This window comes from Octopus bimaculoides, chromosome 24, assembly GCF_046866305.1.
Source record: "Octopus bimaculoides isolate indiv1 chromosome 24, ASM4686630v1, whole genome shotgun sequence".
NCBI lineage: Eukaryota > Metazoa > Mollusca > Cephalopoda > Octopoda > Octopodidae > Octopus > Octopus bimaculoides.
Genome location: NC_142951.1, coordinates 17,189,056 through 17,201,591, shown reverse-complemented (window position 1 = coordinate 17,201,591; position 12,536 = coordinate 17,189,056). Strand labels below are relative to the sequence as shown.

Below are 12,536 nucleotides of genomic sequence, written 5' to 3'. Positions count from 1 at the left end.
GGTAAAAAATTTAATGAAAGGTTCTCAACCAATACTATTCCCAAATTTTTGTCTCAAAGTGACTCTAATTACAGGTAAATTCAACAAAATATAAAATTATTTAAATTTTGTTCAAACACCCTTATAGAAAATGGGTTATTAGTTAATATTCAATTGGGTATACAACAAAATTTTACTATAGAAGAATTGTGCACATTATCAGCTGAATTTAAACACACAAAAGACAGGTGTACCATAAAGGTATAAATAGAACAAAATACTGGAATTAGTCTGTGAAGAAAACAAGAAAATAAAATACAAACACCATCAACTAGATGAAATAAACTCTCCTACATACATAAATACACAGAAACATACAATAATGATTTACAAAAGAAATCAATTAAAATTCGTCACACACCTTACAGGTAAATTAAAATAACAGGTAAATTAAAATTACAGATAAAGAAAAATAAAAACGAAGTAAATTTGAAAATATTTATAAAATCAAATCACATATATACAAATCAAACAATATTTCTATCATGAAAACTTGTAAAGCACCCTGCTCTACATAATGCAACCTTGCAGATTCCAGATTGGAAAGTTGTTTCAAAAGACCGTCCACTGGGTGCTTTCCTTTTTTGATGAAGGCATTCGTGACACTGCTTTTTGTGACCCTTGATTTTTTTCTAATTTATGGAGATCAGCTGAATTCAGAGGGATATCCCTCTTGCAGGCTTTGTTTTACCTCCCTACATTTTTTTTTTTTTTTTTTGAGGAATAACCAGATCTCAACTGTATTGCTACATCTGGTTGCATCACTTTCGAGCCAGTCCTGATTTGGTATATAGTATAAACACACTAACAATACTCATATTTACTATATACCAAGCCAGGTATCGCCACCATTTATTCCCCGGTCTACCAACTGGATAATAAGACGTCATCTGAATCAGCCGATCTACATCACCCATGTTATAATCAAGGTTCACAGATGGAGTGCCATTTTCATCCATATGTGGCTGTGCACAGGTAGATAGAAAATTGATCTACCTCTTATCTCTGTATGCGGTTGCTAGCAAATTTCTTTTCTGCTGTTGAATTATTTCATCTTTTTTTATATTTTGCTTTTTTTTATATCCAATGGCAGTCTTGTGTTGCCACAGCAACTAAATTTTCTGCAAGTTTGACCGCACTGAAAAACCAGTCAAAAAATAATGGTATGGAAGTGATAAATTCCAGACCACATCATACCCTAGACCATGCTGGCTTATATAGTTGTCTCTTTTGCGTGTATAAAATTCAGTTTGCAAATCTTCCAAACTTTGATCTCACATTTTTGGGGCTTTCCTAGCATATATTGTCGAAAACGTACTTGGCCTTTATAGCCCACCATACCCTTATTAATGGATAGATATTTCCCTGGTTTGTAAAATGTTTTATATGTGTTTTAAACACAGTCAATGAGGGGTCTTATTTTAAATAAGGCATCAAAACCTGGTTCGCTGCTCATGTCTCTCACATGTAAACACTGCGTTAATTTTAGAAACCATATCCTTGTCATTATGCTTAAGACATATTTCATCGCTACTTCAGTAATTTGTAATTCTGGGTGGCTTTCTAACACCCATAATAATATTTATGGTAAAATATGCTCTAATTTCATCTAAGATTGTGGGAAACCACAAACAATCCTTATTTTTGTGTTGTTTACATTCAGTATAATGCTTTGTTTCTACTGTAATTATTTGAAACAAGCTAAGAGAAATAAGTAAAATGAAATAGTCTAATGGTTCTCTCTCCTGGAAAAGACTAACTTGGTTCAGTCTCTTCACAGAAATCACTGAAAGAAACAGTTTTTAAATTCTTACTCCATTCAGATGCAAATTCATTTTCTTTATTGCTGTCATTGGAGTTCTTTGGAATCACAGCTTTCACTTTTGGAAAATGAAACATTGGATTCATTATCAAATACCATATGGTTTTTTTTTCAGTTATAGATTTAGCAGATTTCTCAAGGTCTTCAGTTGAATATCCTTCAAATTTTGACTCGCTGCTTGACAGAATAAAACAGGTATCCATTTTTTGTCAGTATTACAAACTTTAAAAATTTGGAAAACATTTTTCCAAAATCTGCAGAGTTAATATATCACGTTGATCGATGTTGGAAACTTTAACTCAATTGTTTACAAAGTGGAATCATGTATTTTTATGAATGGACCAACGGAATTTGCGCTGACATTCTCATTTAAATACGAATATGTGATTATGGGCTGGTTTGAGTGCCTTGGTCATATGAACCAGAATTTTGCTCAGGTGGCTTCGGGCAGTTTTGTAACAAAAGGGTTAAATTATATGTAATGTTCCTATCTTTTAAATCCCAAATGCACTTACTAAGATTTGTAGAATTACCTTTTCTTCTACACTTAAATGAATTAGAATGATTATGAAATCTAGATTTCCAAATTGGAACAGATTAACCTATGTAATAATACTTATGATCCCCTGTTTTTATCTTACATTGATATACTATATTTTTCCTTAGACACTGATTTACAATGGATAGACAACTTTTGTTTTTACAATTACATAAGCATTTATTCACTTATATTTGGTACTCATGGTTAAAAGAATTCTTACTAGTCATCCTCTCAGAATTAGGTCTTACGGCAGGATTATTATTATTATTATTATAATTAATATTAAAACTAAGTGTTAACTTGACTGCATTATCAGTCAGAATTATTTTTACTTAAAGAATTGAAATCTAGTTCAGGAAAATTATCATTAGAGTTAATTTCACAATTCACACTATCAATTCTACTCTTGTCTACAAATTTTGACTTGAGATGTAACAGGTTTCTACAGTTTCCCAATTCACTTACAAGAAATTTGTTGGCCTGAGGCTATAGTAAAATACACTTGCTCAAGGTGTCACACAGTGGGACTGAACCCAAAACAATGTGGTTGCAAAGCAAACTTCTTAACCACATAGTCATCTCTCTCTCTCTCTCTCTTTCTCTGTGTGTGTATATATATATATATATATATATACATACATGTAACTCCCAATAAATGTGTTGAGTGCCCTTCTTTTGTTTGTCTACTCACTCATATGTGTGTGTGTGTGTGTGTGTGTGTGTGTGTGTGTGTGTGTGTGTGTGTGTGTGTGTGTGTGTGTGTGTGTGTGAGTTGTCCCTTTGTATTGAGATCTTGTAATAGTTGTAAATGAGTGTCATCATAATACAGTGACGGCTATGGGGAAATATTACCTTATGGAACCAGGTGAGAGTTGATGACAGAAAGGGCATATGGCTGTAGAAAATCTCCCAACAAATTCTGTCTGACTGCAAATATGGCAACATGGACATTAAAAGAATAAAATGATTATGATGAAAGTGTATACTTACATAACAGATGGGTTGATATATTTCCCAACTCCTTGTTTAAAAGCTACAAGGTTGTTCTCTTCACTACTTTTCTTCTCAACTTTCCAACTTTTCAGTTTAGCTTTCTCCTCTTCTTCTTTCTTTATCTCATCTTCTCGTTCTTTCTTCAACTGAAACCATTAGGAAGGAACAACATAGTATTGATAGTTTCCATCTTTGCTAGAAGTTAACATGACATAATCTACAGCAGACAATGAGTTAACCTTTTGCAGGTCTTTCTCAAAATAGTGTTTTACAAATGCCTTGTTTGCTTGTTTTGTGACATAAAAAGGCAGGTTATTTTGATAACACATCAGCTAATTTGTGCAGTGGCTTATTTATTATATTTTCTTGCACTATTCCAGTCACTAAGTGCCTTTTGATGACTGTAACAGGAGAGATGATGATGCTGTACACACACACACACACACATACATGAAAGAAAGCTTACCAGTTCTTCAGCTTCTTTAAATGGATCAACAAACACTATGGTGTCTTCAATTATGATATCTTCCTATCAAAGATAATATATATATATATATATATATATAGATTAATAAGCTGCAAGTGTTGTCACAAACAACATATAAGTACACAATAATACATGTAAAAAAGTGAAATATTTACTATGTGATACAGTAGTAGTTAACCTACAGTTCATGTCTGTATCAAAAATTATTCCTACAACAATTAATCATCAGATGAATTTCAAAACTAAGAACCCCCATGAAATATGAAATACAATTTTGTAGAATCAATATGTTATTGCATAAGCTTTGACTTCTGTGAAATTAATGAATTTACTTCAGTCCTGAAGTTTACAATCAGATGTTTTCACAATAATTTGTGTATATTTCCATGTGTTGGTATAGTGAATTCACTTTCATCTAGTGATGTTGAATTTATAGTTTGCTAAAAGAAATTTTTTGAACAGCCTCCATTTACTGAAAATCTTGGATCAAATATCTAAATAATATTGTTGTTGCTTGAGATTCCTGAATATGAATTTATTTACTAAATTACACAAGCTGCAGGTTCTTGATCCATTTATGTACAGATTGTATTGTTCCAGAATTTTGCAGTGCATGTCAAATTTAATTCTGGTTTCTTTCAATTTCTAAATATAGTTGGAGAGTTTGGTAACATTCCTTTTTTCTCTATTTCTGAAGGAATAACCCTTTTGTTACCAACCTGGTTGAAACTGGCTCTGGCTCTGTAGTACAACTGTCTTGTTTTCATAAGTTTTGAATTAAAATCTTCCACCAAACCTTAGTCACAATTAATGTTCCTAACACTAGCTTAAATGATAACTAAGTTATTTTACAAAATTCTTTGTTATATCTAAAATACTTGGGAGAAACACAGAGCACCTCAAAATAAATACAGTAATGAAAGGGTTAAAATTGCAGTATTTTCATTTAACCTTCACTTTTCTGAGAAGTTTACTCAACATATCTAAGTTCTGTTTCATGGAATTGAACTTGGTCCTGTAAATACCATAGTTAAAGATGTATAAGATATTATTTGCATATGTATTAAAAAATTGCCCTGCATCTAATGCAGTCATATTAAAGAAGGGTGGTTGAGTGTTGTAGGCTAGGGAACCAGATAAGCATAAATTTGCTAGGAAAATAATTGTTGTTAATAATAAAATATTGAAAACAAGTCAAGATATAATATTTTAAGACAAGTTTACAAGAAATTGCTTACAATACATCAGCAGTTATGTGGGGAAGTCACATCATATCACTGTGCCTCCTTCTCCAGCATACATAACCCACACTTGTCTTATATTGTTGAATGAGTGTGTTATCTTTAAGAAACATTTGTTTATTATCTAATGGAAAATGCTGCTAGAAAGATGAAGAGAATATTGAATTTTAATCCACCTGTCAGCTATTTGCATTGAGTGGATGACAACAAAACCATAGCAATGGTGTGCAACCCTGGTGGCCAACCATGGTTACATCAAACACCATAGCCAGAAATATGGAACAATTCTGATCATTAGTCAGCATAATCTGAAGACAGATAAACAAATACTAGTTACCAAAGGTTTGTCATTATCATCAGTCTCAATCTTCTCCATTTTATTCAAAGTTTCCAATCCACCAACAACCCTGTGAGAAAAAGAACAGCTTCTGTAATGTTAGATTAACAAAATGGTACTATTGTGTGTGTGTAGTATATGCATATGAAGCAGTAAGGTTCAAGATACATCATTAATAATTTCCCTTGCTTACACACTCAAACATAAAAAGTATTCACTGAGAAAAAAAGAAAAAAATCCTGCAGCAAATGCATTTAAATTTCCATGTTAAAAATAAATGTACACATCATGTGTGTGTGTGTGTGTGTGTGTGTGTGTGCGTGCGCGCGCGCGCGCGTAGTGTTTGTTTTGTGTCCATTTTCCATTGCTTGCATGGTTTGGAAGAATATGTTGTTTAAGGCCTTCCTGATGCTAAACCTTATCTGTTTTACAAGTAAGGGACCTTTGATTCCACATGGCTTTGAATACACAGAGAAACTGAATGATTTCTTCATCATCATCATCATCATCGTCGTTTAACATCCGCTTTCCATGCTAGCATGGGTTGGATGATTTGACTGAGGACTGGTGAAACCAGATGGCTACACCAGGCTCCAATCTGATTTGGCAGAGTTTCTACAGTTTGATGCCCTTCCTACTGCCAACCACTTCGAGAGTGTAGTGGGTGCTTTTACGTGCCACCGGCATGAAGGCCAGTCAGGCGGTACTGGCAACGGCCATGCTCAAAATGGTGTATTTTACGTGCCACCTGCACAGGAGCCAGTTCGGCGGCACTGGCAACGATCCCGCTCGAATGTCTTTAAATGTGCCATCCGGCACAAGTGCCAGGAAGGCGATGCTGGGCACAGGTGCCATAGGAAAAACTGATATCAACACCACCTGATGCACTACCATACAAATGATCACACATGTAAACACACATATATGATGGGCTTTTACATAGTTTCCAACCTTCTAAATCTATTCACAAGGCTTTGGTTGGTCTGAGGCTATAGTAGCAGACACTTGCCCAAAGTGGTGCAGAATGGGACTGAACCTGAAACTACATGGTTGAGAAGCACACACCCAAGTCTGCAGTTATATAGTGACACTTTCATGCTTGTAGGAGAATACAAACAAGAAATCGACATCCGTATATATATAAGGCAGGATGTGTGTGTGTGTGTGTGTACGTGATTGTACTTTATGCATGTCTACAAATTAGCACGCATGTCGCTCCAATTTTAGGAGGAGATTCGTCATGACCCTATCTGCGCGTGAAGCAGAGAGAGAGAGAGAAAGAAAGAAAGAAATAGTATGTTTGTGACAAGGGGTGTTACAGTGTTTGCTAGCGTCTAACAAAAAAAAAGTCAACAAAAAGTGGGAAAGGGAGACAAAGCGTCTAAGGAAAAAAAATTTCTCTATCCAAGACAGAGTTTGTTTGCCAGCGTCTAACAAAAAAAAAAAAAAAGGAACGAAAAAGTGAAAGAGGGAAACAAAGCATCTAACGAAACAAAATGTAGGTAAGGAAGACAGTAAGTGTAAAATGTAAAATGCTTTTTTTTTTTTCTTAAAGATGGGATATAGTTTAAAATATAAGATGTTTTTGAAAGACACTATATTCTATAATGAGATTATATATACTTTCTCACACAACAATTAAAATATATTTATTTTAAATCGTTCATCTTTCTCCCCCCTCTCACTCTCACACACACACGCACATATACTAATTTGGGAGCGAAAGATTTTTTTATATTTCACAACTATGAAACAAAAAGGTATGTAACAATTTGTCAGTCACCACCCCCAACCCGTTTTTCGGACCACATAAGGGGTTTGGTAATTTTTCAGATTAACACCCGCACGATCTCCACTGGGGTGTTACGGTTAGGGTTTTAGGGTTAGGGTTAGGGTTTTACAGTTAGGATTAGGGTTAGGGTTAAGGTTAGTGTTAGGGTTAGGATTAGGATTACGGTTGGTGTTAGGGTTACAGTTTTAGGGTTAGGGTTAGGGTTTAGGGTTAGGATTAGAGTTAGCCTAGAAGGGACAGGCCCCTTATTTTTTGGTTAAGGCTGTTGGTAAGTTTTCCTAAGTTACTCCAATCCACATCCCCAATGCAAACCTTCAGATCAACCTTCTCCTATGCAGATCTCTAATGCAACTTAAAAAAAAAGTCAATGAGTGGAAATAACCAATAAACTGATTCCTTATGGGATTTCCCAATCAAATTGCCAGCAAACCATTTTCAGCCAAACCAATTTCAACGGATTTCGGTCAAATCTGATGTCGATGTTACTTATTTTGGTTTGAAATAAAGCACTTGATCACTTAATAATTCTAGCTTAATCCCGGGCAGCGCCAGGCTATACTGCTAGTATTAAATAAACCATGAAATTTTCCATAACTTAATCATTATATAACCTGTAATTCTGGTATTGATGATTTTATCATTATAACAGTATTCCCATGAACATTTTCAACCTACTAGAAAATGAGTGAAGAACCTGCCCATTATTATCAAAACTTCATCCTGATGATGATACTAAAAACATCTTGAAATGAGTTTAGGGAAGCTATTGTTGCAAGCCTAGCATGAAGAGCTAATAAGGAAATAAGAAAAAAATCTTGAAAATGATTCAACTCAAGCACAGTTGTATCTTTAATATAAGAAAGAAAGAAAAGTAGTTCAGTTAATCCCCCTTTCCTCTCTCACCCCTCATTGCTTCCTAAATGATGGCTAAGAAGTTTTTGTCCCCGGCTCTTCCCTGGCAACTCATAACGCCCTCTCCTATATGTATATGTACAATGTATTTGTGCTCAAGTGAATATATGTCTTGTGTTTGTGTGTGAGATATGCATGCACAACTACGTGTACATGTGTATGTAGGAAATGCATAAATGAATGCGTGCTGGTAAATGTGCTGACTATAGCAGAAGATACTTGTCTAAGGTGCCATGCAGTGGAACTGAAACTAAAACTATGTGATTGGGAAGCAAACTTCTCAACTACACTGCAATACCTGTTCTGAAAACTAGTGTGTTCACAGGAAATGTACATGACTACAGACAGCATATACAAGAAACCTATGTGACTACAAGGTATATGGAAAATAAACTATGATCTCAATATATGTACAGGAAATAACTTTAATCTTAATATGTACAAGAAATTAGTGAGATTACAATATAAAGAGGAAATCAGCATGATCAAAATTTACACAAGGAACTATCATCATCCTCATCACCATCATTTAACATCCGTTGTCCATGCTGGCATGGGTTGACTGGGCAGACATGCTGGAAGGCTGCACCAGACTCCAGTTTGATTTGGCATGGTTTTCCACAGCTGAATGCCCTTCCTAACAACCACTCCGAGAGTGTAATGAGTGCTTTTGCGTGCCACTGGCACAGGTGCCATTTGTGTGACACCAGTATCTGCCATGACTGCAATTTTGCTTGGCTTGAGGGGTCTTTTTCTCAAGCATGACTTAACACCAAATGCCTCGGTCATTGTCTCCACAAAGCCCAACACTCAAAAGGAACTCAGCTACTTTGCCTCCGTGAGGCCCAACACTCAAAAGGAACTCAGCTACTTTGCCTCCGTGAGGCCCAACACTCAAAAGGAACTCAGCTACTTTGCCTCCGTGAGGCCCAACACTCAAAAGGAACTCAGCTACTTTGCCTCCGTGAGGCCCAACACTCAAAAGGAACTCAGCTACTTTGCCTCCGTGAGGCCCAACACTCAAAAGGAACTCAGCTACTTTGCCTCCGTGAGGCCCAACACTCAAAAGGAACTCAGCTACTTTGCCTCCGTGAGGCCCAACACTCAAAAGGAACTCAGCTACTTTGCCTCCGTGAGGCCCAATGCTTAACAAGAACTCAGCTACTTTGCCTCCATGAGGCCCAACACTCAAAAGGAACTCAGCTACTTTGCCTCCGTGAGGCCCAATGCTTAACAAGAACTCAGCTACTTTGCCTCCATGAGGCCCAACACTCGAAAGGAACTCAGCAACTTTGCCTCCGGTGTTCTTTACATGCCACCAGCACAGGTGCCAGTTACCATGACTATGATTTCACTTGACTTGATGGGTCCTCTCAGAACTATAATTATTATATTCAATTTTCTTTTTAACCCTTTAGCATTCAGCTTATTCTATTAAATGTAAAACCTATTTATTCACATTGTTTTCAATTAATCATGCATTACTTTGATGTTTGAGATTTTGATGATGTGATTGTTTATTTTTAGAACATTGTAGGGTAGGTGTGAGAGGTCAGATCTTGCTGATTGAAACATAGAACAGGTAGAATATTTTGGTCAGATATGGCCAGTTTAAATGCTTAAGGGTTAAATGTTTCTTAAGCCATGCATTGTTATAGTCGGCCAGGATTGATGAGATATTGGAACAATTGAGTAATTGGTTTGTGTACTAATGGTGTTCCATAAAGTATTGTCTACATTTTATTTTTACAAATAATTCTCAGTAGCCCAGGTTGTTGCAGTGTGAATAAACAAAAATTAAGAAATCAGTGTGCCGATCTTACTTGCCAAATACTGAATGTTTGTTGTCAAGGTGGCCACATGAACGGAATGTTATGAAGCTGCAAAAGAAACACATATATATATATATATATATCATTATTTAACATCACACATGCACATATTACAACTTGACAGGCATAATTATATAGACAAATAAGGGCTTGTATCTCACCTGTGATTTCACTACACTTCGTTTGTTCATAGCTTACATTGGATTCAATGTCTGAACAAGGCCATTTCTTTGAAGAGACTTGGGACCTATCTTCTTCCTTACTTACTGAAACCTTCATCTTTACTAAGTTTACCTTGAAGCCTTTCAATTCTAAGATTAGCTTCTTTGCTTGGAATTTTCTCTCTAACTCCACTATAGATTCGTTTACAAGAACTAGGTTAACATGTAAGAAATCTCATGGACAGCCAATCTTAAACTCCTCCGTGATGGTTTGTAGTACTATGATGAATAGAAGTAGGCTGAGGACTAAGCCTTGATGGACTCCTACCTTCATGTTAAATTCATCATTGAAATCATGGTTGACTCTCACCTTATTGCATTTTTTACATAGCTTATACAACCCTCACAAACCAATCATTTACACCTAGTTTCCTTAGTGACCGAACATAGTTCATTGTCAAACACCTTTCCCAAGTCAATATATGCCAGGAAGAGTAGTTTAGCCTTGCTAAGATGAATGGTACCTCATCTACTCATAAAACTACACTGCATTTCATCTAGAATCACTCTGCTATAGATCAATTTTGCTATTGCTCTCGCTCTCTCTCTCTCTGTGACTTTCACATCTAGATCCAGCAATTTGATTCCTCTAAATTTCTCCTGTAGAAGATAATGAGACACTGCTATATCAGTCATTGGGTATGACACATTCCTGTATCACTTGATTAACTATTTGGGTGGTAATCAGATATTTTAAGTGTCACAGCAATTATCCTTGATAGACCAGTAGCTTTTGCTCTCTTTATGTGCTCGATCACTTTATTTATAATGCTGCTGTCAACCTGAATTGCTGGACCCTCTGTGGGGTCAACATGAGGTAGTCTCTCTTTAACCCATGCTTTCTCCATAGTCAGCAACCCCTCATAATAGCACTTCCATGCCATTTTCTTGTCTTCTACATCAATGGCAAATGGGCCTTCATTCTGAATACACATCCCAACAATGATATCTCAATTTTCTCTAACACTGTCTCACAATCCTGAACACTTGATGCCTCTGATCCTCACATTGCAGGACATGAACATATGCCATCCTTTCTGCTTCACCCTTAGCCAACTATACCTGTTGCCTAGCTGCCCTTCTGGTCATTTGGTAATGCTTTTTATTACGATCTTTTTTTCAGGTTTTACAAGCTTGTTTCTAAGCTTTTACTGCCCTACCAAATGTATTGCTCTTCAATCAAATTGTCTTTGGTTCGGTTGGGACTTTCCTCCAACTACACATCTCATTTGTAGCCCTAAACAGGTAATTTTGTAAAAATTCTCATATGCCATCTCTGCTACAAGTATTTAAATCTTTTTTTTCTTGTAGCCATAAGAGTCCATTAATATTTCTATAAATCTATGACTAGCAGTGGAATTTTTTAGACTTTTTGCCAAAATAAATGAATTACTGCAGAATGACGGACCTGATAATATAATTATGGATTTCGAAAAAGCAGCCCATAACGGATTTCTGGAATCATTTCCTGGGTTGAATTTGGCATGCTGCTTGTTTCATTTAGGACAAAATGTGAACAAGCATGTTGTGCAAGAAGGACTAAAATGCAGATTTCAAGAAGACAACAGTTTTCGTCTAAAAATGTGGTATTTTGCCAGTTAATGATGTTGTAGATGGATATGAACAACATGTAGATGATGATGATATTCCACAGTCAGTTGTATCCTATTTTGAAAATAATTATATAGGACCACCTAGAGGAAGAGGACAGAGGAGGTGACACCTTGAACCTCCATATGGAATATTTGGGATTGATGTATGACAGGGATTGCTCATACTACAAATAGTTTAGAAGCCTGTCATAGTGTGCTGAAAAACACAGTGAATATTAATCATCCAAATATTTGGAAACTTATTGATGTGATTAAATGTGAAGAAAGGGTTTGCCAGGACCAAATTCCACAAGTTTATGCAAGGAGAAGAACCAAACTAAAAGAAAAAATACAGAGATATAAACCTACATATAAAAACTTTCATGGAGAAATATGATCCAAGGCAAAAAATTATTTTTCTAAAGGCAATTGAACACAATCTTAAATTTTAAGTAAAAATAAATATGTAACACAGCAAATCTTAAAATAAATGTTTTTTTAATTCAGATATTCATTCTTCCATTTTCCCTATGATCTTGATGAATTGACTGGGGACAAATTAAATGACAACAAATTGACTAGATACAGGACCATTAGGTGGTCTGAGGATGGTGAGGGAGATATGCTGGAACAGCCACTCTGACTTAAGGGGCTCGACAGTGAGCAGGGATATGTTCCAGGGGCCAAAAACACCAGAGGTCTCCACTGCTGCTACAGACTTAACCAT

At 35.8% G+C, this 12,536-nt stretch overlaps 1 protein-coding gene across 2 annotated transcripts in view; it reads right to left on the bottom strand.

Moving 5' to 3' along the window:
- Positions 1 to 12,536, bottom strand: part of LOC106873240 (RING-type E3 ubiquitin-protein ligase PPIL2) — a 98,599-nt gene that overhangs the window by 9,674 nt on the left and 76,389 nt on the right. For both annotated transcript variants that reach the window (XM_014920512.3, XM_014920513.3), the window contains exons 16-19: positions 9,988 to 10,044; positions 5,461 to 5,530; positions 3,862 to 3,924; positions 3,393 to 3,541 (exon numbers count right to left, since the gene is read on the bottom strand). In XM_014920512.3, the coding sequence (XP_014775998.1) occupies positions 3,393 to 3,541; positions 3,862 to 3,924; positions 5,461 to 5,530; positions 9,988 to 10,044 (339 nt within the window). The remainder of the gene's footprint in view (positions 1 to 3,392; positions 3,542 to 3,861; positions 3,925 to 5,460; positions 5,531 to 9,987; positions 10,045 to 12,536) is intronic.